The sequence below is a fragment of the Mangifera indica genome, chromosome 2, assembly GCF_011075055.1.
Source record: "Mangifera indica cultivar Alphonso chromosome 2, CATAS_Mindica_2.1, whole genome shotgun sequence".
NCBI lineage: Eukaryota > Viridiplantae > Streptophyta > Magnoliopsida > Sapindales > Anacardiaceae > Mangifera > Mangifera indica.
This window is the reverse complement of record NC_058138.1, coordinates 24304610-24328071: the sequence shown is the minus strand read 5'-3', so window position 1 is coordinate 24328071 and position 23462 is coordinate 24304610. Positions and strand designations below refer to the sequence as shown.

Below are 23462 nucleotides of genomic sequence, written 5' to 3'. Positions count from 1 at the left end.
TATAAGGTTTAAGCAAAAATGTACTCAATTTGGAAAATGACCAAACTGCATTTATATATAAACCTCACATTTTTCATGGATTTACTGTTTAAAATCAGAGAAAATTTGAATCTCTCATTGGGGCAATGGGTTTTTGTCTTTTTCGTAGATTTTTCGTGTTTTTCGACAACTGAAAATGACAAATAAGGATAGTATATCATCTCACTTCTTGTTTGAATCTATTTATTGTTAAGATTATTGAAATTTGAGAGAGATTTTGAGGTTTGAATATTTAGGGTTTCGATTTTGAACAATATATAAAATGTTTTGATTCTTGGTTGTTTTGTTTGAATTTCTTGAGGTTGTGTTATTGGATGTGTAGATTTGATTTGTGCTAAAATTAGAGGCTGAAATGACGATTTTTGGCCAAAAAATGGGTTAGATTTGCTGGCGTTGCGGTAATCTCCCACGGGCGCCTGTGGGGTGGGGGGGAAATTTAATGTTTTCAAAATTTTAGGGGGACGGGAAAGGGAGGGAGATCCATGGGGGTCCGTGGAAAATTTTACATTGAACTGTTAGGCAGTCCGTGAAAATCATGGGTTGGGTGGAAATTAACTTTTTTAAAACTATAGACCCTATATGAGATAGACTTTGAACGATCATAACTTCCAAACGAATCTATAGTAAGTGGTATTAAATAAAAATGAGAGTGAGAGTGAGTGTTTAAGTGAAATAAAAAATATATATAATAAGAATGAGAGTGAGAATAAGAGGGTTTATATAGATGTGATTAAGGATAATTTTGATATTTTTTAAAAAAAATAGAATACTTTTACTTAGAAATAGAAAAAATAAATATTTTTACTTAGAAAGGGGGAGAAAAAAGCATTTTTTTTAAATAAAAGAGTAAAATGAGCTTTCAATATAATCTCCCTGGTATTAAGTGTCTTTAAAATTTCAGCTAAATCCATTCATTCGTTAATGCGCATCTAACCCATCTGCACGTAGCAGGCATTTAAAGCGGTGAGACATACCCTCACTGTTTTAAAGAGTTGCGTTTAAACTTTGAGAGGCGGCTGTTTAGTAATTTCGTAAACTTTCTGTGGCCTTTAGCCTTGAAAAACTCCCCTTTTTACTTGCACCAGTTTCGTACGAGGTTTATGCTCTCAACCTGAACCTGGTAGAGGAAGGCCAAACAAAACCAAAGTGGAAAAAAAAAATGCAGATTCTCGTACGTCAACTACTGCAGAGAATTTCCTGCAAACATGTACGTTATGTTATGAAACTCTTCATATGTTTACTATTCTGTCAGTTTTTATAAAAAAATATCTCCTTTTCTGCTGTCGAACTTGTTTATGTATTATTTGGGCTGGATTATCAAGTGGGTACTTCAAATATGTTCCTGTTCTGTCAGATTTTATAAAATTTTTCTCTTGTTCTACTTTCAAACTTGCTTATGTACTCTTTGGCCTGAATTATCAAGTGGGTACTTGGCATATATTCCAGTGAGTAAACATTAGTCACTTTAATTCTGAGCTGAATCTTCCCTTGATTATTTTGGTTTGGAATTTAATTTTGGTGGGTTTCGATTGTTCTGTTCGAGAGCATGCATCAAAATCTTTTTGGGGATATAATTGCACTAGCTATCTAATCAAATATACGTTTGGTTTTTGTTTATGTTTATCTTTACTCACTTCTATTAGCTATTCATCTTACCTGTAATTTGTGATGCATAAATGTTTGTTTTACAGTGTTTGCTAGATAAGAGTGAAACTCATTTGTGGCTTTGTAGTTGCTTGGTAGTCGTATTTAAGTGCTGAGTTGTTTCAATCTGTTTTTGGTGGTGGTCTGATCTGCATTATCAATCTGAAGCTTTTAATTTTTCTATTGATGGAAAATTTGAATGACTACTGCATAATACTTGTTTGGTTTAGACTTAATCTTTATTTGGGTGTTTTGGGAAATCGGTTCCAGGCTATTTTTCAGTGCACATACTCTACTAAGAAGTTTGTTGATATTGGACAACCAACTCCGGCATCTCACCCTCAGGTTCGACTACTCATTAACTGCATATATGTGCATATACTTAACTGATGCTGTTTGTATCCCTGAATGTGCCCACATAATTAGAGTTATTAGTAACGGAGACTTAAGTTTAACTTCTTGAAAGAAGGATGCAGTTTCTAATATTTTTTCATATAAATTATGATTCTCTGATGGTTATAGTTTAGGAGCTTACTTCTAATTATAATTGACCTTGCAGTTAATGAAGGAAGGTGAGATTACACCGGGGATAACAGCTGAGGAATACATCTTTAGGAGAAAAAGATTATTGGAGCTTCTTCCAGAGGGAAGTGTTGCCATCCTTGCAGCTGCACCTGAAAAGATGATGACTGATGTTGTGCCGTACCCATATCGACAAGATGCTGATTACTTGTATGTTACTGGCTGTGAGCAACCTGGTGGGGTTGCCATTTTGAGTCATGAAATTGGTTTATGCATGTTCATGCCAGAAGCATCAGCTCATGTATGTTCCATTATCATGTTTTTTCACTAGTGACTTCCAACTGCTGTAATTTTTTTCAGTCCATGTACGTACACAAATGCCTTATTATCTCTTCTTCAAAGATTTTTTTATTTCTCTTGAAGCTATACCCAAATCAGCTTGTTTGATTTGCGTAGTAGGAATTAAGTGAGAGTTAGGTACATTTTCAGTACCATAACTTGAGGATAAAGTATTGAAATGAGTTGTGCATAAGTTTTTGAAATTATTATTTTAGGATGTGAACTGGAAGGGGCCATCTGCTGGGATTGATGCAGCACTAGAAGTGTTCAAGGCTGAGAAAGCATATCCTATGAGAAAAATACGTGAGGTGAGTTGAATATTTGGTGTATGGAGGCTTGGAAAAATGCATTGATAAATTTTCTAAGTCAAATGGATGCAGTCCTTTTTCAATGTATAAACTAAACCTGTATCCTGCAAATCAGATAGTAAGACACTTATGCAATAGTGTCAAGGCACCTGTTGTTGGGTTGCTGGCACATCAACAACATGGAAGAATCATTAGATCGCATATATTGAACTGCATTTGAACAATTATTGCTGGCAATACTCGCTCAATAACTACTCAAATAAATTGCGTATGCATATTACTATTATTATGATTCTTTTTTCTAATCTATGGCTACAGATTCTTCCAGGTATAATATTGAGATCTTCTAAATTATTCCACAATAGGGAGGCGGCTGTTCAAACATACGCACAGTTGGAGGCCTTCCGGGAGGCAGATTACAATGGGAAAGTGAGAAACCTTTCCAAATTCACCCATGAATTGCGTTGGATAAAATCACCAGCTGAGCTTAAGTTAATGAGAGAATCTGCATCAATTGCTTGCCAGGTGTTTTAAGTGTGCATAGCTAAGTTTTTCCATTTAAGTCAGTAAATTAGGTTTTAGTGAGGTCTCTCCACAGCCATGCTCACATACACACTCAGAGAGGCTAAGAGACTCAATGTGATAAGTGAGCTCTGAAATGTGTAGAATATTTCTAGCAAATGGCAGCATTTTTGCAGTGCTTTCACTGAATTTGTAATCTATTGTTGCTGTTTTGTTTTTCCGATGAATATATCTAGATGTCAATAGGACTATCCTCGTTGATATTGATACTTAAGATGCATTTTTTTCTTCAATAGGCGCTTTTGCAGACAATGTTGCATTCAAAGATACATCCTTACGAGGGCATGCTATCAGCAAAGGTTGAATATGAATGCAAAATGAGAGGTGCCCAGAGAATGGCGTAAGTATTTCCCTTTACAAATGGTTGGAAACAAAGATGTGATTTAATAGTTATTTATTTTTCTATATGGGTACTTTATTTCATGATGTTGGATGGAACGAGAAATAAACTGAATGCAATTTTTTTTTTTTTTTGTGTGGGGATTCTTGCTGATGATTTATGGATGTTATTCTTTCTTACCAGATTTAACCCTGTTGTTGGTGGTGGTCCTAATGCTGCTGTTATACATTATTCTCGGAATGATCAGAAAGTAAAACTTCACTAACCAAAAACTGGTTCTCAGATTTCATACTTGGGGAAAGATTATGCATAAAACTTTCTATCAATACCATGTCTTTAGCTAACTTCACAACATATTTTGCAGATTGAGGATGGAAATCTTGTTCTAATGGATGTTGGATCTGAGTTGCATGGTTATGTCAGTGATCTTACTCGGACCTGGCCTCCCTGTGGTAGATTTTCTCCTGTACAAGTATGCCCTGTTTAATGTTGTATCTTATGTGTGAAAAAAGCTAAAAGACCATCTTTTCTAATTGAATATTGAACATTAAAATTTCTGTTTCAAAGTCGGTTCCATGCTAATATTGTGTTTTGCCATCTATAGTAATTGTAATTCAAATGGTTTTCTTTTTCTTCTTGATGCATTTCATTCTTCATTGTTTGCCTCCCCTCAAATGGGTTCCTCTGTTCTTCATTACTTGAATGTAGCATATCTTTTGCTTTTGCTATTTGAGACCTTCATATACCAGTTGTTGAAAGGATCATTTTCTCAACTTCAGCAATAGGAGGAGTCATTTTTCCAACTATTGACCACATTGCATGGAGAGGTCTAGTAACAAGCATCTGTAATCGGGGGTGAAAAAAACGTAGATGCTTTTCTTTCCTGTTTCCCTGTGTAAATCAGTTTGACAATTTGGTGCTGCTCATTAAATCCTTGTGTCCCAGCTATCTTTCTAATGGCTTTTAGCTAGTTTTGTTTGTTCTTTTTCAAAGCTTTTGTTGTCACAACACTTTCTCCTTGTTTATTAGCACCAATAAAAAATGCACGAGTCTCACAGTGTTGATGTGTATGTTTCAGGAAGAACTTTATGATCTCATACTTCAAACGAACAAGGAATGTCTGAATCTTTGCAAGCCTGGTGCTAACCTTTTTGAAATACACAACTATTCAGTATGATCTTGAGAACTTAAACTTATAGTTTTTCTAATTTTCCTTTGCATTCTGTTGTCTTTGCCATGAAAATGAAAGAAAGGCATTTCATGTCCTAGTTTGCTTTTCCTTTTCATGATTTATTGTGACCTGTATACTGTATCAGGAGGGATATGATGGTTCACATTGTCGGGTCTTGGGAGGTAGTCACATAGGATTAAGATTTTGATAATATTACTGGAACTCATTGTGAAAAGGTAGAATAATAAAGAATGAGTGCAATCTAAATCAAAATTACCAGTTTTGTGAAAGATACTGAGAAATAATCAAATAATTGTGTCAAATTTGTTTTACCGTGAAGTATAAATTTACAAAAAAATTATTTTCTTCAATGTTCTGAACTATTTTTGTTGGTGTGGGAATCACCTAGGTGTGGCATCTGCTTCCCTTGCGGTAGCTTGCAAGTGGCCTTATTTTCTCCTGATTAAGTCTTATGGTTTTGTCAATTATAGGCTGCTTGCTGCGTCAAATATATTTAGGTGGGGCATCTGCTTCCCTTGTGTAGCTTGCAAATGACCTTGTTTTCTCCTGATTAAGTCCTATACTTTCTTTATTTGTAAGCTACCCTGTGCCTTGAATAATATTTAGTTGTAGGACGATGTTGTAATTAAGTTAGTTTTGTGATTGGATAGGTCAGAATGCTTCGGAAAGGACTCAAGGAAATTGGAGTTTTGTATAGTGATAGAACTGATCACTACAATGAGCTGAACCCAACTTCTATAGGTTTGTCCGAGATTCCCTCACTATATACATGTTAATTTATCCTTTCCAGTGCAAGTATAAAAGATATGACCTTTTCAAAACACTGTTCTATTCTTACTCCAAAATGTTCAGCACATATTGGTTTCCAAAGTTACAGTTGATAGTTAAAATGATATCAAGTGCCTAATTGATCATATCTGTATTTCTGTGTTTATCTTGATATCCAGGTCACTATCTGGGAATGGACGTCCATGATAGTTCCATGGTTGGCTATGAACGTCCTTTGGAGCCAGGCGTTGTAAGTTATCTACCTGATTGAACATGCTTTAATCTTATTCTACTTCTTTTCCATTGGCATTTGTTTGTTTCATAGCTGAATCAGCAATACTTTATGTTCACATCCATTTGCCCCCTCTTTGTTTTGTTTTGTTTTCTCTGTAATTGGCAGTTCTGATAACATTGTATCTAGGCATCAAACTTGGAGTTAGTGAGGTTTATCTTAGCTTTCTTAATGAACTTAGATTCTAAGATCAACTTTGTTTGCTTATACTGGACTTTATCAACTGATTTCAATTTGGTATGATTGGTACAAGATAATTGAACTGGAGTCATTAGATGAATTTCCTAATATAAAACTCAAGGACATACTCACAAGGGAAGGGAGGGATTGAGAGAGCAAGCTAGTGGATCGAAAGATGTGGCTTGCCCATCGCCTGTCTTTAGTAGGATCTATTTGCTACTAAAGACATAAAATTAGTGAATATGCAGAATTAAAGAAATCAAACATATAAATGTTCCAAATTATGTTCAAGGGTTGATGACTTGTTAGCAGCCTACTATGTCTGCGTTGGTGATGTCTGGTCTTGTATGAAAATGAGATCCACTGCATGTCACCTATTTGCATCAGCATACTCAATATGTTGTTTGTTGTTATTATTATTAAGATTGATAAAGGCCTACCATGAATAGGTGATAACGATTGAACCAGGAATCTACATCCCACTTTCGTTTGATGGTCCAGAGAGGTACTAGTTTTGTCCTTTTTTGGGTGTAAACATTGTTGCACACGACTCCTAATTGTTGGTGTGATTTAACTTAAAATCCTGTATTTTTTATAATGCAATCCTTGCATAGTTGCAAGTGTTTTTGTAAAATGTTGATGTTGGTCATAAAACAGATGAACATATTGCAGGTTTCGAGGTATTGGCATAAGGATTGAGGATGATGTTCTTATTACAGAAACAGGCTGTGAGGTATAAATTTTGACCAAGTTTGTATTTGTCTTTTGGTATTATGATATGAGTAGTGTTATGTACACAATTTTATATACAAACAACGATGTGTCATCATGTGATTGAATAGTTGAAAATTAAAGTTAAAACAATATCCAATTATATAATGATACATTGTTATATGTGCATAAAGTTGTGTATATAGTTTTATTGTTATGATATACTGGTAGCTAATGAAATGTGGCTGCTCCAATTCTCATGCATCTTTCTAATATTAGAAATGAATATTACTTTATTCATATGGTTAGGCTATTTTGCAAGTCATATTATATACACTTAACATTTACCTATGGTTGTGTGGAAACAGGTTCTTACAGGGTCGTTGCCCAAGGAAATCAAACATATTGAATCATTGCTAAATAATTTTAGCCATGGATTTGGAATGGAGAGGGCGCTGTAACGTAAAAAAACTGGACCCAATTGAAGCGTGAAAATTTGCAGAATTCAGAGTCTAGAAGAGTGAATTATTGGTGAAGGAAATTCAAATTATACAAGCATCTTACCAACAGATTGATTGATTTCTTGTGCTTAAAAATTTGTCCTCGATTCTGGGATTAATTTGTAGCTTAATTCCTGTATAAATTCCTTAAACTAATACCATTATATTCTCTTGCTTCAATTCAATACATTAAAGAAATTACCAAATAAGTAATGGAGACAGATGCCCAATATTATTCTTACGTTTGGTATGTGCAAAAAGTTTGGCTCCTCTACAACTATATATAGTTTACCTACCTCTAAATTACATTTGCTTTGGGACCATTTCATTGCCTTTTCAACTAAGGGCTAAGGCAATAACACCAAACTTAATAAACCTTTACTCTTAACCTTGTTTAGGATGAAGAAGACTTTCATGACCAACCCAAGCACATGGTGACAACTCAAGAATGAGGTTCCAAAGACTGGCCACCGTATAAGTCATCCCAATAAATAGGATCCCATTTCTAACTGCGTAAGTGTTACTCTCTTATTGATTACCTCTTCCAACCGCTGCTATCCTTTATTTCTGCCATAAATTTGCCAACTGCATCATAAATACAAGCAGGCTATGCTATATCAGTTATCAGTTGAAGTAGCCCATCTCATTTATCTACTATTAAAAAACGGTTGAGTGTTGAGGGTTGAATCTTGACCACTTTTGTAAAGATATAAATATTATGTGTCAGTTCATATTTAACTAATCAAACATATACAGGAAATAGATTGTCATCTGATCAATTATTAAATTACCCAACTTGTTAGTTCACTTACCTGTCCTGCCATAATCAAAAGTTTTGTGAAAATTCAAGGGCAAATTTATAGTCTCACGGGTGTGTGTGTGTATATACACATACAACATATTACTATTTTTCACATACTCATTTGTTACTACTTCCCATCCCATTGAAATCAGAGTTGAAGTTTGAAGTTGAAGGAAAGAAAACATGTCTCTTGTTACTGAAGAAATCAGAGCCAAGGCAGAGATGTACCGTGGAGATGAGATATGTAAAGAGAAATCACAGCAGTTGCTGAAAGAGGTAGGTTTACCAAATGGTTTGTTGCCATTACATGACATTGAAGAATGTGGCTATGTGAGAGAGACAGGTTTTGTGTGGCTGAAACAAAAGAGAAGCATAACCCACAAGTTTGAAAAGATTGGAAAGCTTGTAAGTTATGCAACTGAGGTCACAGCACTTGTTGAACCCAACAAGATCAAGAAACTCACTGGGGTGAAGACCAAAGAGCTGTTAGTTTGGATAACTCTGAGTGATATTTATATCAATGATCCATCTAGTGGGAAGATCACTTTTCAGACTCCTGCTGGGCTTAACAGGTCTTTCCCTGTTTCTGCTTTTCAGGTTGAAGAGAAAGAGAAGGATGTGAAGGAGATAGAAAAGAAGGAATTGAATGGAGCTGTGGCAGTGAAGGATGTGTAATAAGCGTCATCTCATTCTCTCTAGTGTTTTCTTCCTGTCCTCTTCCATGTATTACTCATTAAATAAGAAAGAAAAGATGATGATTGAATTTCATATGGTATTTCCCGTGTTTCAAACTCCATTGATCCCATCTTCTTTGTTTTTAATTATTATTGCTATATACTGTATATATTTTTTCTTTTAGCAGATCTCAGCATGAGACTCGTTCAAAGATCCACTTACCTTTTTCAAGGAATAGGTAAAAGAGAGATTTCCCATATTGCTATATCAGAAAAACCTGTTTATTTACTAAAATCTGACTATGAGCAGTACTAAACCAATATTCTATCAATAAAGAGCTGTTTTGGTGAGACTGACATCCCTGCCACAAAGCAATTCTCATTTGCAGAAGGTAAGGTCGAAACAGTCCATTCATATTACAGATGCTATGAAGCTCCAGGACACCAGTAGAATTTACATTGACATCTCTAATGAATTAAAAGAAGGCTATAAAAGAAAATTGAGATTTGATGCCTAAAATTGACATGTTAAGGCAGCCACTAATGTGCAACTTTGTGAGGCAACAGTGCAGGGAACATTCACCATAGCCAAGGCCCAGAGATTGAATGTTAATGTCTCTCTCTTTCTCTCTTCAGCGATCACACGTCAAACCCTGAAAAAAAAAATCACAAATAGTCAGACCATTAGTGAAAAAAAAGTTTGATGACAACTGATATTAGCGGAAGAAGACTCTGCAAATCATAGCACCAATGTGAAAAATTGAAAGAGTGTAGGATAAGACAAATCATGAAAAGTGCTTTAACCTGTCAGTCAAAGGCAAAAACAAAATTGAAAACCACCATCCAACAAGCGGTCAGTTTATATCTGTTAAATCATGAAATAACATCTTGTCACAAGCTTCCTATGTTTCTCTCTCCGCACCAACCAATTAGACAAAGCCTTTTTTTGGAAGAAAATTTTCCAGATTTGCAGGGTTATTTTTTTCTTCTTGAGATCTCGACGTAAAGTCAGTTAATTCACAGAATTTCACCACCACACTCTCATTCTAAATTATTAGCTTGGCAATAACAAGAAGCTTTTTTACCCCCAAACTGACATCTCATCTGAAATTTATCTCAATTTGCATATTACTGTATCCTGAATTAGTAGAAGGTTGTCATCAAAGAGAATGAAGAAACCTTTGTGGTAGACCAGGTTTACTATTGTATTTGTCCCAAACAAATCAGTATGCACAATCAAAGTATAAAATAAAGATCAAGGAAAGAATAATATAGAATTAATACCTGGCGAGTTACAATCCATTTTCCATCTATCCATTCCTGATGCAGCCTTAATTCAGAGTGCTCAAACTGCATTTCCTCAAGTGTGTTCTTAAAGTATACTTTGTACCTTGAGTTGCTAAGAACCTTGGAAATTACACCTATCCACCAACCATCATTATACAAAGCATCGACCTCATCAAGCCTATCAAAGCTATCGACCACCACAGTATCTGGCGGAGAAGGTCTTATGTGCAGAATATCAATCTCTTCCTTCAAAAACTCTGTATCATCTTCTGTTCTCAAGCTCTGGTACTCAACAAGATACTTGTCCTTCCCAACTGGTTCGATAACAGTTGCAGCAAACCAAGCACCATCAAAACCATCTTCATCACTGCTGACCTCAACTGATGCCCCCTTTTCAAATTTCAGTTCAGTCACAGCTTTGTCATTCTCCATTGTTTTTCCTTCTGTTGACACCTTCTGCCATTCAAAAATTGAAAAACCTGAGCATATCAACTACTAAAGACACCCAAAACTGTCAACATACTGACAGAAAGAAAACACGAATATACATACACGAGAAATGATTGAAAGACATGTAATTGTAGAGACTGTCTAGGCTTTAAATTAAATCCTCCTTGATCAAAGGGGTTGCTAGATATCTAGTTTATTTATGGTTTTTTGTAGAGAGGGAAACTCTTTCATCCAAACTCACTGGTTAGTCACATAACAAATTCACACATAGATGTAGAAAGTTTTTGTTCATTCAAGGGCTATCATCCAATGACCATTGCCAATTGCAATGTAAATCACATCAAACTCCATAGTCTTCAAGATGTCATATATGATTAATCAAATCAAAAGAAACCAGAATAAAATACTATCACAAATGGTGGACGACATGGTATCGATACATACAACAGTGACAGAAAAATCTTTAAATTCTTTCAACATTTAGTTTATTATATGCAATAAATTTACATCATAACCACATTCTGAGTTCCCTAACCAAGATTATCAATCAGCAAAAGGCAAAGCCAACCTAACATATAAGTATCTCTAAGATAAAAAAGGATCTAGTTCATAAATTGACCTTAAATTTGCCTAAATACAAGGAGATTCTATTTAATCCAAAATTCATTATTAGGCTCCTTTGAAGTAATGAAAAAAAACAACTCCTGAATTTTCATAAAAATGCATTAGATTCCTTTTCTACAAGTTAGGTCACCGACAAAAAAATATACCAATAAAATCTGTCTATAGTTTAGCTAGAACTTGGAAAAGTCAATAAAAGTATAAAAATATAATAAAACAAAAAACAACGGAAGTTCATTCGAGATGACCAAAAGCATATTTACGTGAAACTACAAAAGAGAAACCAAGTGAAAGAATTGAAAGCAAACAAACAAGAACCAGATATGATTCAAGTAAAACCTTGCAAACACAGCATATGGAAAAGTCAGGTGTGAGAAAGGAGGATGGAAAGTTATTGTAAAGATGTACTCCATAAACTGGAATAGTTTTAGATAATTTAATCTATCAATCAAAAGCAGAAAAATTAATCTTATTTTAAAAGGACTAGATAAGAAAATTTGTGAATTTTTTCCTTCTGTAGAACTACCACTTCTTTGGTAAGAATATTAGCGCTTGAGGACTCATTAACAATGACATAATAAACCTTGAGCAAAGAAGTTTTTCATCTTATCTTTGCAACTTGCCCAAAGCCCTTATTGGGTATAGTTCAAGTGCAACACACTGAACTTGTGTTCCCATTAACTTATGTAAAGACAGGATATTTAAGTAAAGAGCAAGCTGCATAAAATCCCAGCAGCTATGGAATCAACTGCATGCAATGGCTTCTTCCAGTACCTCAAATGATCTTACCATGTGCTCTCCAAGAAAATACCAATTACATTCCCAAACACAATAATCCAATATAGAAAGACATAAAACATGATATAAAAGAATAAAACACGGAGTTGAAAGACAATAAAGCAAAAGAACCTAACCCCATTCTCTTCTTCTTCTTCTTCTTCTTCCTCCTCCAAGGGCGGCTTCCACTTATCGCCACCAAGCCATTCTCTATGCAGCCTCAAGTCCTCCTTAGAAAACTCAATCTGCTCCTTGGAACTCCGAAAATACACTTTAAATTTACCATCACTAGCACCAGTGATAGCTCCTTCCCACCACCCATCATTATAAAATGCATCTACTTCTTCACTAAACTTAAACTCTCTCTTCTTCTCTCTCGGAGCCACGGGCCGAAGCTGCCCCAAGTCGATAATTTCCCTTAAGGGTTTGGTTCCTGCCTCGTCTGAGAACAAATGGGTGTATTCGATCAAGTACTTAGCGGGATCCTTTTTTGATGCACGACGAATGACTGTACCAGTGTACCATGACCCACGAAATCCGACGTCGTTTGAGGAGACTTCGACCAATGTGCCTGGCTTAAAGATTGAAAATGATGAATCCCTGGTGGTAGGTTTGGGTTTTGGAGGCATTTCTGATTAGGGTTAGGGTTTAATTTTGGCGGGAGGGAGAAACGGGAGCGTTGCTAGCTTACAGTTGGAGGACAAATATTTATTGGTATTTGATACCCTGTTTGTGTTATTAATAGTTGTATAATTTTCATTTTTCTTTTTGGGAAATGCGGACTTAAACAATTATAAATAAATAAATTACTGGTTCTTCATCTCGTTTAATAATTTAAAATTATCAATTGCATTCTAAATGATGGCTGTAATAATAATACAATCACGTAAAAGTACATTCATAAGTTAAGAGTTTACAAGTTTTCAGATTATATTAGCCTTTCAAAATAATTAAGAATGGACTAAAAGAATGAACCTCTTCTACAAAGAATTCCGGACCTGTGTAATATTAAATTTCTTCCATGTTAGCCAACACGAGCTTGCCTCTGAGGACCAAAAAAAATTTGGAAGTTCAACCACTTCAGCCAATAATCATCTTAACATCTTCATACCTATACAGCTCCCACCTTTATTCAATTTCTATTATCCAGGTCGTGCATTAAACAATCTACATCAGGCACATTATCTATTTCCTTCATATGCCTGATCATTAGTTCCAAAATTTCGTAGACAGTCTCTGTGTAAGAACCCTTCTTGTCACCAACAACAAAACTATATACCTGGTTCTTCACCTCTATCCAACTCCTCCCGGCTTCTTTCTTGTTTCCCATAAGTTTCATTAGCTTCCTCACTTTTGCAAAGTCTCCCCATTTACCTTCCGCAGCATAAATATTTGACAGCATCACATAAGTCCCCATCATATTTGGCCTTAAATCCAAAATTCTCCGCGCTGCCAATTTGCCCAAATTTGGAAATCTATGTGCTTTACAGGCACTGAGTAGTGCGCCCCAAATGGACTCATCAGGCTTGAGCGGCATACTCCCTATCAGATCATATGCCTCCCTGACTCTCCCAGCTCGGCCCAGCAAATCCACAACACAGCCATATATCTCTTGATTTGGCTTGATATTGTAATCACCCATCATCAAGTTGAAGTACCTCAAGCCTTCATCCACTAATCCAGCATGGCTGCAAGCACTCAGAACAGCCATAAATACAATCCTATCAGGTCGGACACCTGATATAACCATCTCATCAAACAACGCAACAGTCTCTTTTCCATATCCATGTGCTCCATATCCAATCATCATTGAAGTCCAAGTGACTAAATCTCTGTGAGACATTTCACTGAATATTTTCTGCGAGTCAGATATGTTTCCACATTTGGCGTACATATCAATGAGTGCATTAGCCAATGCCAAGTTTCCATCAAGGCCTCTGCGAACAATTCCACTGTGAACCTGTTGTCCACAACTCAAAACTGCCAAATTAGCACAGGCAGCTATAATACTAGTAAATGTGAAGCAATTTGGACAGAATCCTTCTGACTTCATCCGTGAAAATATATTGAGAGATTCTAAGGAATCCGTTCTTTCATATCCAGCTATTAATGTGTTCCATGTTATTAGATCCCTTTCAGTCATCTCATGGAAGTATTGATTTGCCTCATTTAAGTAACCACACCTGCAATACATGTCTAGCATAGAATTCATTACTGGAAGATTGGATCCGAATCCATGCTTAGTTACTGCTGCATGTATTAGCTTGCCAAAAATAAGCCTTCCAGTCGAGGTACAAGCTCTCAGTGCAATCGACAAGCTATATGGATTCAATTCTACTTCCTCCTGCTTGCAATAAAATGCAACAATATTACATATATAGTATATAGTACAATTATTTCATACCTTTCTATATGAAGCGAAACTTTCCTACAACAAGGTTGATATCGTGTAACTCTGTTCTAGTAAGCCTTACTTCCAACTAAATGTGGTCAAATATATAATTTTTCAAATGTCATCCTACTCTATCTGTAGCCACAACTTCCCTTTAGGTTTAGCAGTGACACTTTACTATGAAGTTTGTCAGGTGGGGATGTCCATAAAAAAAGTAGAGACTTAAATTCTTGGCGAAACAGTAACTGTTCCCACCAAAAGTGACAGGAGCAACACAGTTCCCCTTAAAACTCTTTCGGTTAGAGAACAAGTCCGATTTTGAAAGTGGAAGTGTCACTTAAAACATCATATTATGTTTAAAAAAAAATTATTACTATGATAATAAGCTACATACCAATAGCATTTGTTTGAAGACTCTAAGGCCACCACAGCCGTCACCTCTATGAGTGTACCCAGTGATCAAGATAGTCCACGAGACAGCATTCTTTATTTTCATATCTTTAAAGACCATACAAGCATCATCCATGAAAACACAACACGTAGCATACATATCCATGAGTGCATTATCAACATACATCCACCCTTCCAAGCCTTTCTTAATAGCCACCCCATGAACCAAAGCTCCATACAAAACACACTTTATAGCTTTACTAGCTTTCAACACACTTGAAATGGTAAATTCATTTGGCTCAACTTCACATCTCATCATTTCAACTAACATTTTCCATGCATGAGTGTGGAAATTGGATGATGTGTAGCCTGCAATCATGGCCGTCCACGTAACCACATCTCTGTCAGGGATTTCATCGAACAGTGTACGTGCTTCTTTGATTAGGCCTCTCTCAAAGTATGACGTAATGAGATTTGTAGCTAAAATGGATGGACCAATTCGTGTTCTATGTGGGTTTTGTTGGGTACAGGATTTATGGGACCATACAAGAGAGTTTGTGACAACGGGTGGTATTTTGTTGAAGTGGAAAGTGGAGGTGGCAGTGGATGATAGCAGTTTCTTAGCATTCATATTACTTTCTCATAGCCTGTCGAAATGATCAAACTATTTCTCAAACTTTTGTAACATCAAATGGGTGCTCCTTGATTGTATTATCGAACTTTGAGGTGTGCAATTTAAGCTTGTTAAACCCAACATACAAGTCAAATATTTTGCCCAGAACCATTCACTTCTAAGATGGTTGTATTTATACTAGACTATGACTCGGGTCATGCGGTTCAAAGACAAGGACCTGAACATATATCCAATGATAGCTGGGTAAAGGGCATCCATGGGAGGCAATAATCAACACAATACAACCAATCCAATAATAAATAAATAAATGAGTAAAAACATTTCATATACTATAAATACAGATGACCTTGCAAAGGAGCCATGGTAGAATCCAGGGCTCCCTCTATGCTAGTCAATACAAACTTTTAAGATCAACTTTTTAGTTAATCAATTGAATGAATAAACCATCACTACTGTACAGTTATACTAAAATTTTCTACATGTTATACACTTTTGAGGTTTAAATTTTCACTTTATCAGACCTTTTATTACTATGTGCTAAACTTGTGACTGTACAATACAAAGACACTCTACCTTACAAGGGTGACTTTGTATAAAAATGGTATCTCAGTTAGACAAGAATCTGAGACTTAGCTGCACCACGAGAGCATTTCTTCCGCCCACTCTTGCTAAGAGCACAGACACAGGTTTCAAGAAGTTCATAATCCTCCTCCCAGAGTAACAAGGAAGCCATTTCTGGATTCTCCAGGAGCATTTTAGAGGTCAAGAACCCAGCAATAGTCCATGTCTGGAAAAGTCGTGACTGTTTTCCAATAAACTTCCCTGTTCGGGTGTCATAGTATTCAGGCCAACGGTCAACTACAAGCCTCTTTTCAGCCACGTCAACTGCCTTCTGGGCTAATTCGAATTTTCCCATCTTGATACATGCCAGTGTGAACTGAAAATGATGAAATAATAAATGCTAGAAAGAACAGCTCATTTAAAAGACTTTAGATAGAAAGTAATTTCTATTACCACGAGCCCATAAACTCAAAAGAACCAAGTTTGGATGCATCCAGGAACGATGCATTATACTTTTCATTCAGATAAATTAATAAACAACCAGAGCTATTGTCCTGCTGCCATGCTGTTTGTTAATGCTATCTATCTGCTTAGAACATCATTACATCCTTGACTATGAAGTATAACTGGTCATCCAATGAATAACCATAAAAAGGAACAATTCAGTACTCAACTCTATATTGAATTTAAAAAGGGATTATACAACCAAAACCATACACAAACAGCAAGAAGGTGGATTGAGCATGATTATAGATGGAACAATTTGTGGATCTTGTAACAATTACTTGTATAGTTGTCAGCCACCAATTATACAAGGATAACCATAAGAATACCCAAAAAAAAATCTGCATGTGATGAGCAATCCTCAGAAATCTAAACAATACATGTCAGTTAGTCTAAGCTTACCTGCCACAAAAGTGTTGGCCAAGATCCACCATTATGATATGACCAGGGACTGCAAGGATTCATAAGAAAAATGTATAAGTGTTGATAAAATTTTTTGAACTGAGACATAACAGAATTTGCTATAGCTATAAAAACAGAAGACCTAAGTGCGCACACACACACACACACAAAGAATAAATGCACACATTTACATGTGCACAACCACACACATGCGCAATGCATACATACAGAGAACTCACGTGTTCTTTGGGTCACTGCCAGTGATAATATGCCACTCTTCATGCTCCAAAGCAGGGTAACATATTTTCAAAGGCATATGCCCCATAAGATCATCCCATTTGGCTTCAAAAAGCTTTAAAATAGCTTCGTTTTGCTTTGGAGTACCCAAAGATGAAATGATGGCCCAAAGGTTTCCAAGCGTGAAGAACCTAAAATCCATGTGAGCAGGCTGTAGATTGCCAATCAAATATCCACCTTCTTCCGGTGTCCAATCCATTAGCCATGCGGGAATTTGTTCAGGATAAATATTGAATTTGTTGGTGGCATCCATGGAGTACTCTTCTGTTTTGTACCGGTATATTTCATTGATCTTCTTCATGTCCACCCAATAATATTCTCGGATGTGAAATGATAATGCACTCAGCCTATTGTTGATGGCTCTAACTAAATTCTTGGATCCTTCACTTACTGAAAGCATCTCACGGGAACACCGTAGGGCTGTATAAAACAAGGCCTGCAGAAATGAATATGAGACAAGTAAGTTCAACTGTAGGACATAAATAAATCTCAATAAAAAATCCAATAAGTTCAACAATTTTTCTCACTCAACCGATATTTCCTTAAAAATAAAATTCAACATATATATATATATATATATATATATGGATCTGGCAAACAGTACCATGTATTCTAAAAATCTAAAATATGAGCAGAGAGAAAGATAGAAAAGCTAAAAACAAATAGGCAATATAACAAATCTAACACCAAAGGTCCGTTTTTGGAGTCCTGGCTTTTAGAATAATTTCTTCAGCAATGTTCATGAACCACAGTTCAACTTCCTTGATTCGGAATTTCATGTTTCTAGAATTTCATGTTTCTGATTAATCCTCCTTCCACATTCCATATAGAGTTTTAATCACTCAACAGTTCAGAAACCAGGCTTGATATCTCCATCAAACAATTCAACAATGGGAACAGCCCTTTCATATGGTTTTTCTCATTCACTTCATATAGACAGGTTAAAAGAGTAGAAACACGATGGAAAGTATCCTTCTAATTGGCATGCAATACTCAATGACAACATGAAACACCCAAATTTTAGTTGAAAGGTAAATACACAAAGGAGAAGAAAAAGAAACATGGACTCAAACTCACTTGGATCTCAAGGGGGTGACCATGGATACCCATCCGACGGTCTATCATGCAGGAGCCATCAGTGACCAACAAGGAGGGAAACATATCGAAACCATCAGCTAAGCATGAATTCATAATCAGTTTTATGCCCGTCTGAACATCCACCCTTTCTTGTAATGTATAGTCACCAGTAATCTTTCCATATGCCCTCAATAGAATAATCCACCACAGTCCTGTCACAGAATCATACATATTGATGATTTCACTAACAGAAACTCCAGGAAGAACTTACAAAAGCACAAGGCAGACAGTAATAACAGTTTGACATCTTCACTCTTAAATAAAAACAAAAGAAAAAAAAAAGAGAAAAGAAAAAAAGAAAAAAAGAAAAAAGAGAAAGAAAAATCATATATTGGCAGGGCAATATACAGTCACAATGTACAAACCAGAATCTACAGGTGCGACACGACCAATTGCTGATTCACCAAAATCTGGATCTAGGACTTCTTCAAATTTATTGCCATCAAGAGGAACATTTCTGACTTTAAAACTAGCTGGCATCAATCCCTGGCCTGGGCTGTAGCAGTCCACCGTTTTCTCCCAACTCTAAATTGAACATGAAAAATAAAATTGGTACGCCAAATTGATCAAATAACATATGGCTACAATATGAAAGCAATGAGATCAATACAAAGGGGCAACAGACAAAGTTTGTCAGTCCGTACTTGAGACTTCAGAAATGGAAGAAAGTTTGAAAAATGGCAAACAAAGATCAGACATAAATAAACTAAACCTGGTAAAAATTTCCCCTTCAGTTGTGTTGGCAGAAGTTTGCATCATCACAACTACCAGAATCATTAGGACTGATAATTGATAATGATATGCCTTCCTAACACACACACACCCACCCACACGTGTATATATATATATATATATATATACACACACACACACACACACACACACACACACACACCTTCTCCTAGATATGTATCCTCTTAAAATCATGTAATAGAGTTACACAATATAAAACGATCATCACATGAACCCAAATGCAATGAAATAATACAACCATCGCTAGATGAACCTGAACATAAGAAAAACAAACATTCATCATCCGACATAAGTAGCCAAAGCACAAAATAACAGATTACAATCAATTAAAAGCAATCACGGAAAATGACGAATTATCACCTGTAACTGCAAGGTATGAAGGAGGAAATTTTTCACTATTTCCGCTTCTCCTCTCAGCAAGAAAGCCAAAGCAGAAGGTACGAAATCACGAAGAAACACTTGATCATAATTCAACGGTTGTTTATCATTAGGATCATTAGCAGCCACAGTCCCCACAGGACTCCCACAATACGTTACTACAGCTTCTTGCAACAATCTCCATGCCTCCTTTTCAATATCAGTCTCTTCTCTCCTAGGACTAGTCTCGATCTTTAATCTTTTAACACCCTCCAAATTTTTGTCTCCATCAACTTTTTCAACACTGTCAACTTCAGCTATTGATTCTCGCTCCCCCACAATGTTTTCATCTTGATCAATTCTCTCAACAACCAAAGGCTTAACATACATACCATTTTTAACATAAATTCTTTCAAAATCTTTATCATTCACACGAGTCTCAACAGAAGTTGACAAGTTTTGAACTTTAGATGCTACCCTGGAAGCTGCAACGTAAAAACCTCTACTTTTAGTCGAAACACCACAATAAGGCCTTGAAAGAACCTTTGTTTGGCCAAAATTAGGACTCAAGACGGAAAAACATTTCTGGGTATTGTAGAATGTGCGTTGAAAGCTTGAAATTTTAAAAGGGTATGTTTGGATTTGGTTTTTTTGACCAAAAGTTAGACAATTTTTTGTTAAAGTATGGTGGTAATTGTGTTTAAGAGTTGGCAAGGACAACACTGAACCATTCCTACGAGTTATTAGAAGTCTGCCGGAGAGCTTCATTGTAGAATTGCCCATAAGTGTGATTGTGTTCATTACAAATATAGAATATTTTGATTGAAAACAAAATCAAATGATGCAAAATTGTGTAAAACTTACGTATCACCTTAAAGGATCATAGAAGTATTTGGGAGAAGAAAAAAATAGAACTCACATAAGGAAAAAGAGAGAGATCGGTGATTTGAGAAAAAGGATTTAATGCGAGAAATATGATGTCCAATGATTGTCGGAAGAAGAGGATGCTTTTTAAATAGGTAGTGATGGAAAGGAGAAAGAGAGCTCTGTTTCGGGCAACAAAGAAAGTATATTTAGTACATTCATATTTATTAGTTTTCTTGATGGCGCATAAAACAGAGGAAAGAAAAAAAAAACAAATTTAACAAGTCATCAACTGCAAGCATGGCTTCTTATTTGATTGAACAAAAAACGCTCAAACTAAACTACCCCTAATTTTATGGTTTCCCATGAATTTGTTATCCGCTTGGCTTCAATTTATATCAACAAAAATGGTAGCTTTTACTATGCTATATTTACAAATATATATATATATATGTATATTGTTTATAGGCTTCTAATAAGTGGACACCAGGCTTTTGAGGTTTACAATTTGGCAAGGAGACAACAGAGAGACAGTGCTGATGATGTGTCAAGGGATAGTAATCCATTCCTTCAAGTATCAGCATCCACCACTAAACAACTAGGGTTCTTTTTCACTATTAACATCTTGCCACATTTAATCCCTTTTGTTGATATTTTGGCTCCTGTTCATTTCTTTGCAAGACCTTCAAATTAGAACAGTGCAATAATCAAGTTAGCTTTAATTTTTACGTGCAAAAGTGCACTGAAAATAGATAACAAATCATATGATTTAAGCCTTATCCAAAATTGCTCAAAACATTTTGGCTTTCAATTGACTTTGGCAATGACAAATTACCTGTATCTAAATCACAGCCAAGTATAACAATAAGCACATGGTTTTTGAAATGGAATGGACCAAACGCTTATGGCTTGTTCAACAATCAACAAAGATTAAGAATCACATAGGTAAAATGAACAGTATGGCCCCCATGTTTTCTAAGTGGGTTCATATTGAATTTGCAGAACCCAAAATTTGAAAGCAAGGTTGCATTTCTAATAGCTTTCCCATTGCCTCATTCACATTTCACCATGTGTTGATGCATAGCTTACTTCAAAGATGATGAATTAAACGTCAAATATAAGTGTCTACTTGATTAGTTGATTCAAGCGGAGAATTTGACATATTAAATATAAGGCTTATCTCATCTTATCCGAACTCCTCAAACTGTAACTAAGTAAATACTTTTACCTTGTCAAAACCGGTTGAATGAGATGAGAGGCTGTAAATGGAAGAAAAAAGTGAAGTGGGTCATTGCCTTATCCTGTCAAAGATTGTAGAAAAACTGAAGAAAGAAATTCGGATTTGGGCAAATCTAAAACCGTTTGAAAACATTCACTCCAAAGTTTAAGCACCAACATGGCGAGAGTCGTGGTGCTACAGAAGCAAGGCCACCCTTCTTTCTCCATCCTCTCTTTTTCTGTCTCTGACTTCGATGGGGCCAGACTACACAACCATATTTCTTGGGATCGCACTCCCCTGCCGAAAGCGGCACTTCAAGTCACAGCATCAAGATTCCCTGTCAAAGATAGTCGTCAGGTATTAACAACCTCTTTTATTTCTGTTTACTGCTTTTGCAGTTTTTTTTTTTTCACATTGTTGAGGATATCGAAATCAATTGTTTAAGAACCTTGATAATCTGCATTTTATTATGGTTTTTAGATGATGACTTTGTTTAGAGGGAAATTAAATTACCAGTTACCCGAAAATTTCCTGGTGAATCACTCTGGGATTATGCTGATTGTAATGCTAAAAATTGTGTTGAGGGTTGTTAACTCTGTTTTCATAGATATGCTAGAGCTGGATTCAAGGTTTTCTTTTTCTTTGCTTTCACTAATTCTATTATCATTGATGTCATACCAAATATAATGCCACTACAAATCATTTTCAATTGACGAAACTTGCTCTGAAATAATACAAGGCAAAACAAGTGAAATCTTTAAATAAGTAATACGTCCATTGTGATGTTTTTAGAAAGTTGAATGCTAAGGAACCTCTAACGACTTCTGACAACACATTTTCTTTATTTAATCAGACTAAGACTTTTGCAGTTCCAAGGAGGAATACAATGGCATTGATCTTGTCAAGTTATATCTTCTCAGAATTTTCTTATTGCAACTTCGCATTTGCTCAATCATCTATTGGATTCAAGGAATACATAGATACCTTTGATGGTTATACCTTCAAGTATCCTCAAAACTGGATTCAAGTTCGAGGGGCTGGAGCTGACATATTCTTCAGGGATCCTTTTGTTCTTGATGAAAATGTTTCTGTGGAAATGTCATCACCATCATCCTCCAGGTACAAGACTGTTGAAGACTTGGGTCCACCAGAAGAAGCTGGAAGGAAAGTACTTAAGCAGTATCTTACAGAGTTCATGTCTACAAGACTTGGCGTCAGGCGTGAATCCAACATTATTTCCACAACATCCAGAGTTGCTGATGATGGGAAGCTATACTATCAAGTGGAGGTTAGCTACATTCTGATATTGGAACATCAATACGATTCCTAGTAACTACGAGACATTCATTTTCTTTTCCTTGCAGTCTAGTTTGTGCTCTTTAGTTTTGTGTATTGAGAGTTGAAGCTCCTTGTTATCAGGTAAACATAAAGTCATATGCAAACAACAATGAGTTGGCTGTGATGCCACAAGATCGACCTGTTAGTTTGGAATGGAATCGCCGTTATCTTTCAGTTCTGGGAGTTGAGAACAACCGGTTATATGAGTTGAGATTACAGACACCAGAAAATGTATTTGTAGAAGAGGAAAGTGATCTTCGCCAAGTTATAGACTCCTTCAGAGTAAACAAGGTATCTGCTTGATCAATCTGAGATACCAAGAAGTCTCCCTGACATTTGGTGATTCAATTCAAGGGTCTTTACAACGATAGTTCTTTTGTTCAAGTGTACCTGAGATTGTATTTTCTGTAACATTCGTAGACCTTTCATTTGGGGAAATTGCTATAAAACAGTGAATCACTTTCTTTTTGTCCATTTGTAGTGTATAACTGCTGAACGCTGTTGTATGATTGACAAAGTAGTTATCTGCTATCCACAGGGTACACAGAAGTATGGTTCCTAATAGCTGAACTTGCGCTTTGTCAAA

The 23462-nt window shown here is 35.9% G+C and overlaps 6 protein-coding genes across 9 annotated transcripts; 3 read left to right on the top strand and 3 right to left on the bottom strand.

Moving 5' to 3' along the window:
- The first annotated feature begins 999 nt into the window (after positions 1 to 999).
- LOC123209230 (intermediate cleaving peptidase 55, mitochondrial) lies at positions 1000 to 7597 on the top strand. Of its 4 annotated transcripts, none has more exons than XM_044627106.1 (14): positions 1000 to 1246; positions 1954 to 2028; positions 2243 to 2506; positions 2760 to 2852; positions 3171 to 3377; positions 3671 to 3774; positions 3958 to 4024; positions 4139 to 4246; positions 4853 to 4945; positions 5617 to 5707; positions 5914 to 5984; positions 6656 to 6711; positions 6879 to 6939; positions 7286 to 7597. In XM_044627106.1, the coding sequence occupies exons 1-14, from the start codon at positions 1199 to 1201 to the stop codon at positions 7376 to 7378; spliced, it is 1431 nt and encodes a 476-aa protein (XP_044483041.1). In that variant the 5' UTR covers positions 1000 to 1198; the 3' UTR covers positions 7379 to 7597. The 4 variants fall into 4 exon arrangements, with proteins under 4 accessions (XP_044483041.1, XP_044483040.1, XP_044483038.1 ...); XM_044627105.1 differs by lacking the exon at positions 1000 to 1246 and adding an exon at positions 1320 to 1484 and having other exon boundaries at positions 3171 to 3281; XM_044627103.1 differs by lacking the exon at positions 1000 to 1246 and adding an exon at positions 1320 to 1484.
- Positions 7598 to 8151: 554 nt separating this feature from the next.
- LOC123209236 lies at positions 8152 to 8994 on the top strand. The gene has a single exon (XM_044627115.1). It carries the CDS (start codon positions 8403 to 8405, stop codon positions 8892 to 8894), a length of 492 nt encoding a protein of 163 aa, XP_044483050.1. The 5' UTR covers positions 8152 to 8402; the 3' UTR covers positions 8895 to 8994.
- A 241-nt stretch (positions 8995 to 9235) lies between these two features.
- LOC123209234 (protein AGENET DOMAIN (AGD)-CONTAINING P1) lies at positions 9236 to 12795 on the bottom strand. Its single transcript, XM_044627113.1, has 3 exons — positions 12166 to 12795; positions 10178 to 10636; positions 9236 to 9546 (listed from the first exon to the last, which is right to left on the bottom strand). The coding sequence occupies exons 1-3, from the start codon at positions 12655 to 12657 to the stop codon at positions 9526 to 9528; spliced, it is 972 nt and encodes a 323-aa protein (XP_044483048.1). The 5' UTR covers positions 12658 to 12795; the 3' UTR covers positions 9236 to 9525.
- Positions 12796 to 12853: 58 nt separating this feature from the next.
- Positions 12854 to 15651, bottom strand: LOC123209227 (putative pentatricopeptide repeat-containing protein At1g56570). Its single transcript, XM_044627099.1, has 2 exons — positions 14815 to 15651; positions 12854 to 14372 (listed from the first exon to the last, which is right to left on the bottom strand). The coding sequence occupies exons 1-2, from the start codon at positions 15439 to 15441 to the stop codon at positions 13161 to 13163; spliced, it is 1839 nt and encodes a 612-aa protein (XP_044483034.1). The 5' UTR covers positions 15442 to 15651; the 3' UTR covers positions 12854 to 13160.
- Positions 15652 to 15716: 65 nt separating this feature from the next.
- Positions 15717 to 20633, bottom strand: LOC123209226 (alkaline/neutral invertase A, mitochondrial). The gene is made up of 6 exons (XM_044627098.1): positions 19459 to 20633; positions 18711 to 18870; positions 18286 to 18497; positions 17151 to 17644; positions 16912 to 16960; positions 15717 to 16381 (listed from the first exon to the last, which is right to left on the bottom strand). Exons 1-6 carry the CDS (start codon positions 20254 to 20256, stop codon positions 16055 to 16057), a joined length of 2040 nt encoding a protein of 679 aa, XP_044483033.1. The 5' UTR covers positions 20257 to 20633; the 3' UTR covers positions 15717 to 16054.
- Positions 20634 to 21589: 956 nt separating this feature from the next.
- On the top strand, positions 21590 to 23350 carry LOC123209235 (psbP domain-containing protein 1, chloroplastic). The gene is made up of 3 exons (XM_044627114.1): positions 21590 to 21895; positions 22392 to 22826; positions 22958 to 23350. Exons 1-3 carry the CDS (start codon positions 21716 to 21718, stop codon positions 23177 to 23179), a joined length of 837 nt encoding a protein of 278 aa, XP_044483049.1. The 5' UTR covers positions 21590 to 21715; the 3' UTR covers positions 23180 to 23350.
- Positions 23351 to 23462: the final 112 nt, after the last annotated feature.

Coding starts and splice junctions, on each gene's coding strand:
- LOC123209230 (XM_044627103.1), top strand. CDS start 1,335: ATGTATTATTTGGGCTGGATTATCAAGTGGGTACTTCAAATATGTTCC. Junction 3,775..3,957: donor AGAGGTGCCCAGAGAATGGC/GTAAGTATTTCC, acceptor CTTTCTTACCAG/ATTTAACCCTGTTGTTGGTG. Junction 5,708..5,913: donor GCTGAACCCAACTTCTATAG/GTTTGTCCGAGA, acceptor CTTGATATCCAG/GTCACTATCTGGGAATGGAC.
- LOC123209236 (XM_044627115.1), top strand. CDS start 8,403: ATGTCTCTTGTTACTGAAGAAATCAGAGCCAAGGCAGAGATGTACCGT.
- LOC123209234 (XM_044627113.1), bottom strand. CDS start 12,657: ATGCCTCCAAAACCCAAACCTACCACCAGGGATTCATCATTTTCAATC. Junction 10,637..12,165: donor AAGAAGAAGAAGAGAATGGG/GTTAGGTTCTTT, acceptor TTTGAATGGCAG/AAGGTGTCAACAGAAGGAAA. Junction 9,547..10,177: donor AATGGATTGTAACTCGCCAG/GTATTAATTCTA, acceptor TTTTTTTTTCAG/GGTTTGACGTGTGATCGCTG.
- LOC123209227 (XM_044627099.1), bottom strand. CDS start 15,441: ATGAATGCTAAGAAACTGCTATCATCCACTGCCACCTCCACTTTCCAC. Junction 14,373..14,814: donor TCTTCAAACAAATGCTATTG/GTATGTAGCTTA, acceptor TATTGCAAGCAG/GAGGAAGTAGAATTGAATCC.
- LOC123209226 (XM_044627098.1), bottom strand. CDS start 20,256: ATGAACACAATCACACTTATGGGCAATTCTACAATGAAGCTCTCCGGC. Junction 18,498..18,710: donor TGTCGCACCTGTAGATTCTG/GTTTGTACATTG, acceptor ATTCTGTGACAG/GACTGTGGTGGATTATTCTA. Junction 16,961..17,150: donor GGCAGTGACCCAAAGAACAC/GTGAGTTCTCTG, acceptor GAATCCTTGCAG/TCCCTGGTCATATCATAATG.
- LOC123209235 (XM_044627114.1), top strand. CDS start 21,716: ATGGCGAGAGTCGTGGTGCTACAGAAGCAAGGCCACCCTTCTTTCTCC. Junction 21,896..22,391: donor CTGTCAAAGATAGTCGTCAG/GTATTAACAACC, acceptor TTATTTAATCAG/ACTAAGACTTTTGCAGTTCC. Junction 22,827..22,957: donor AGCTATACTATCAAGTGGAG/GTTAGCTACATT, acceptor CCTTGTTATCAG/GTAAACATAAAGTCATATGC.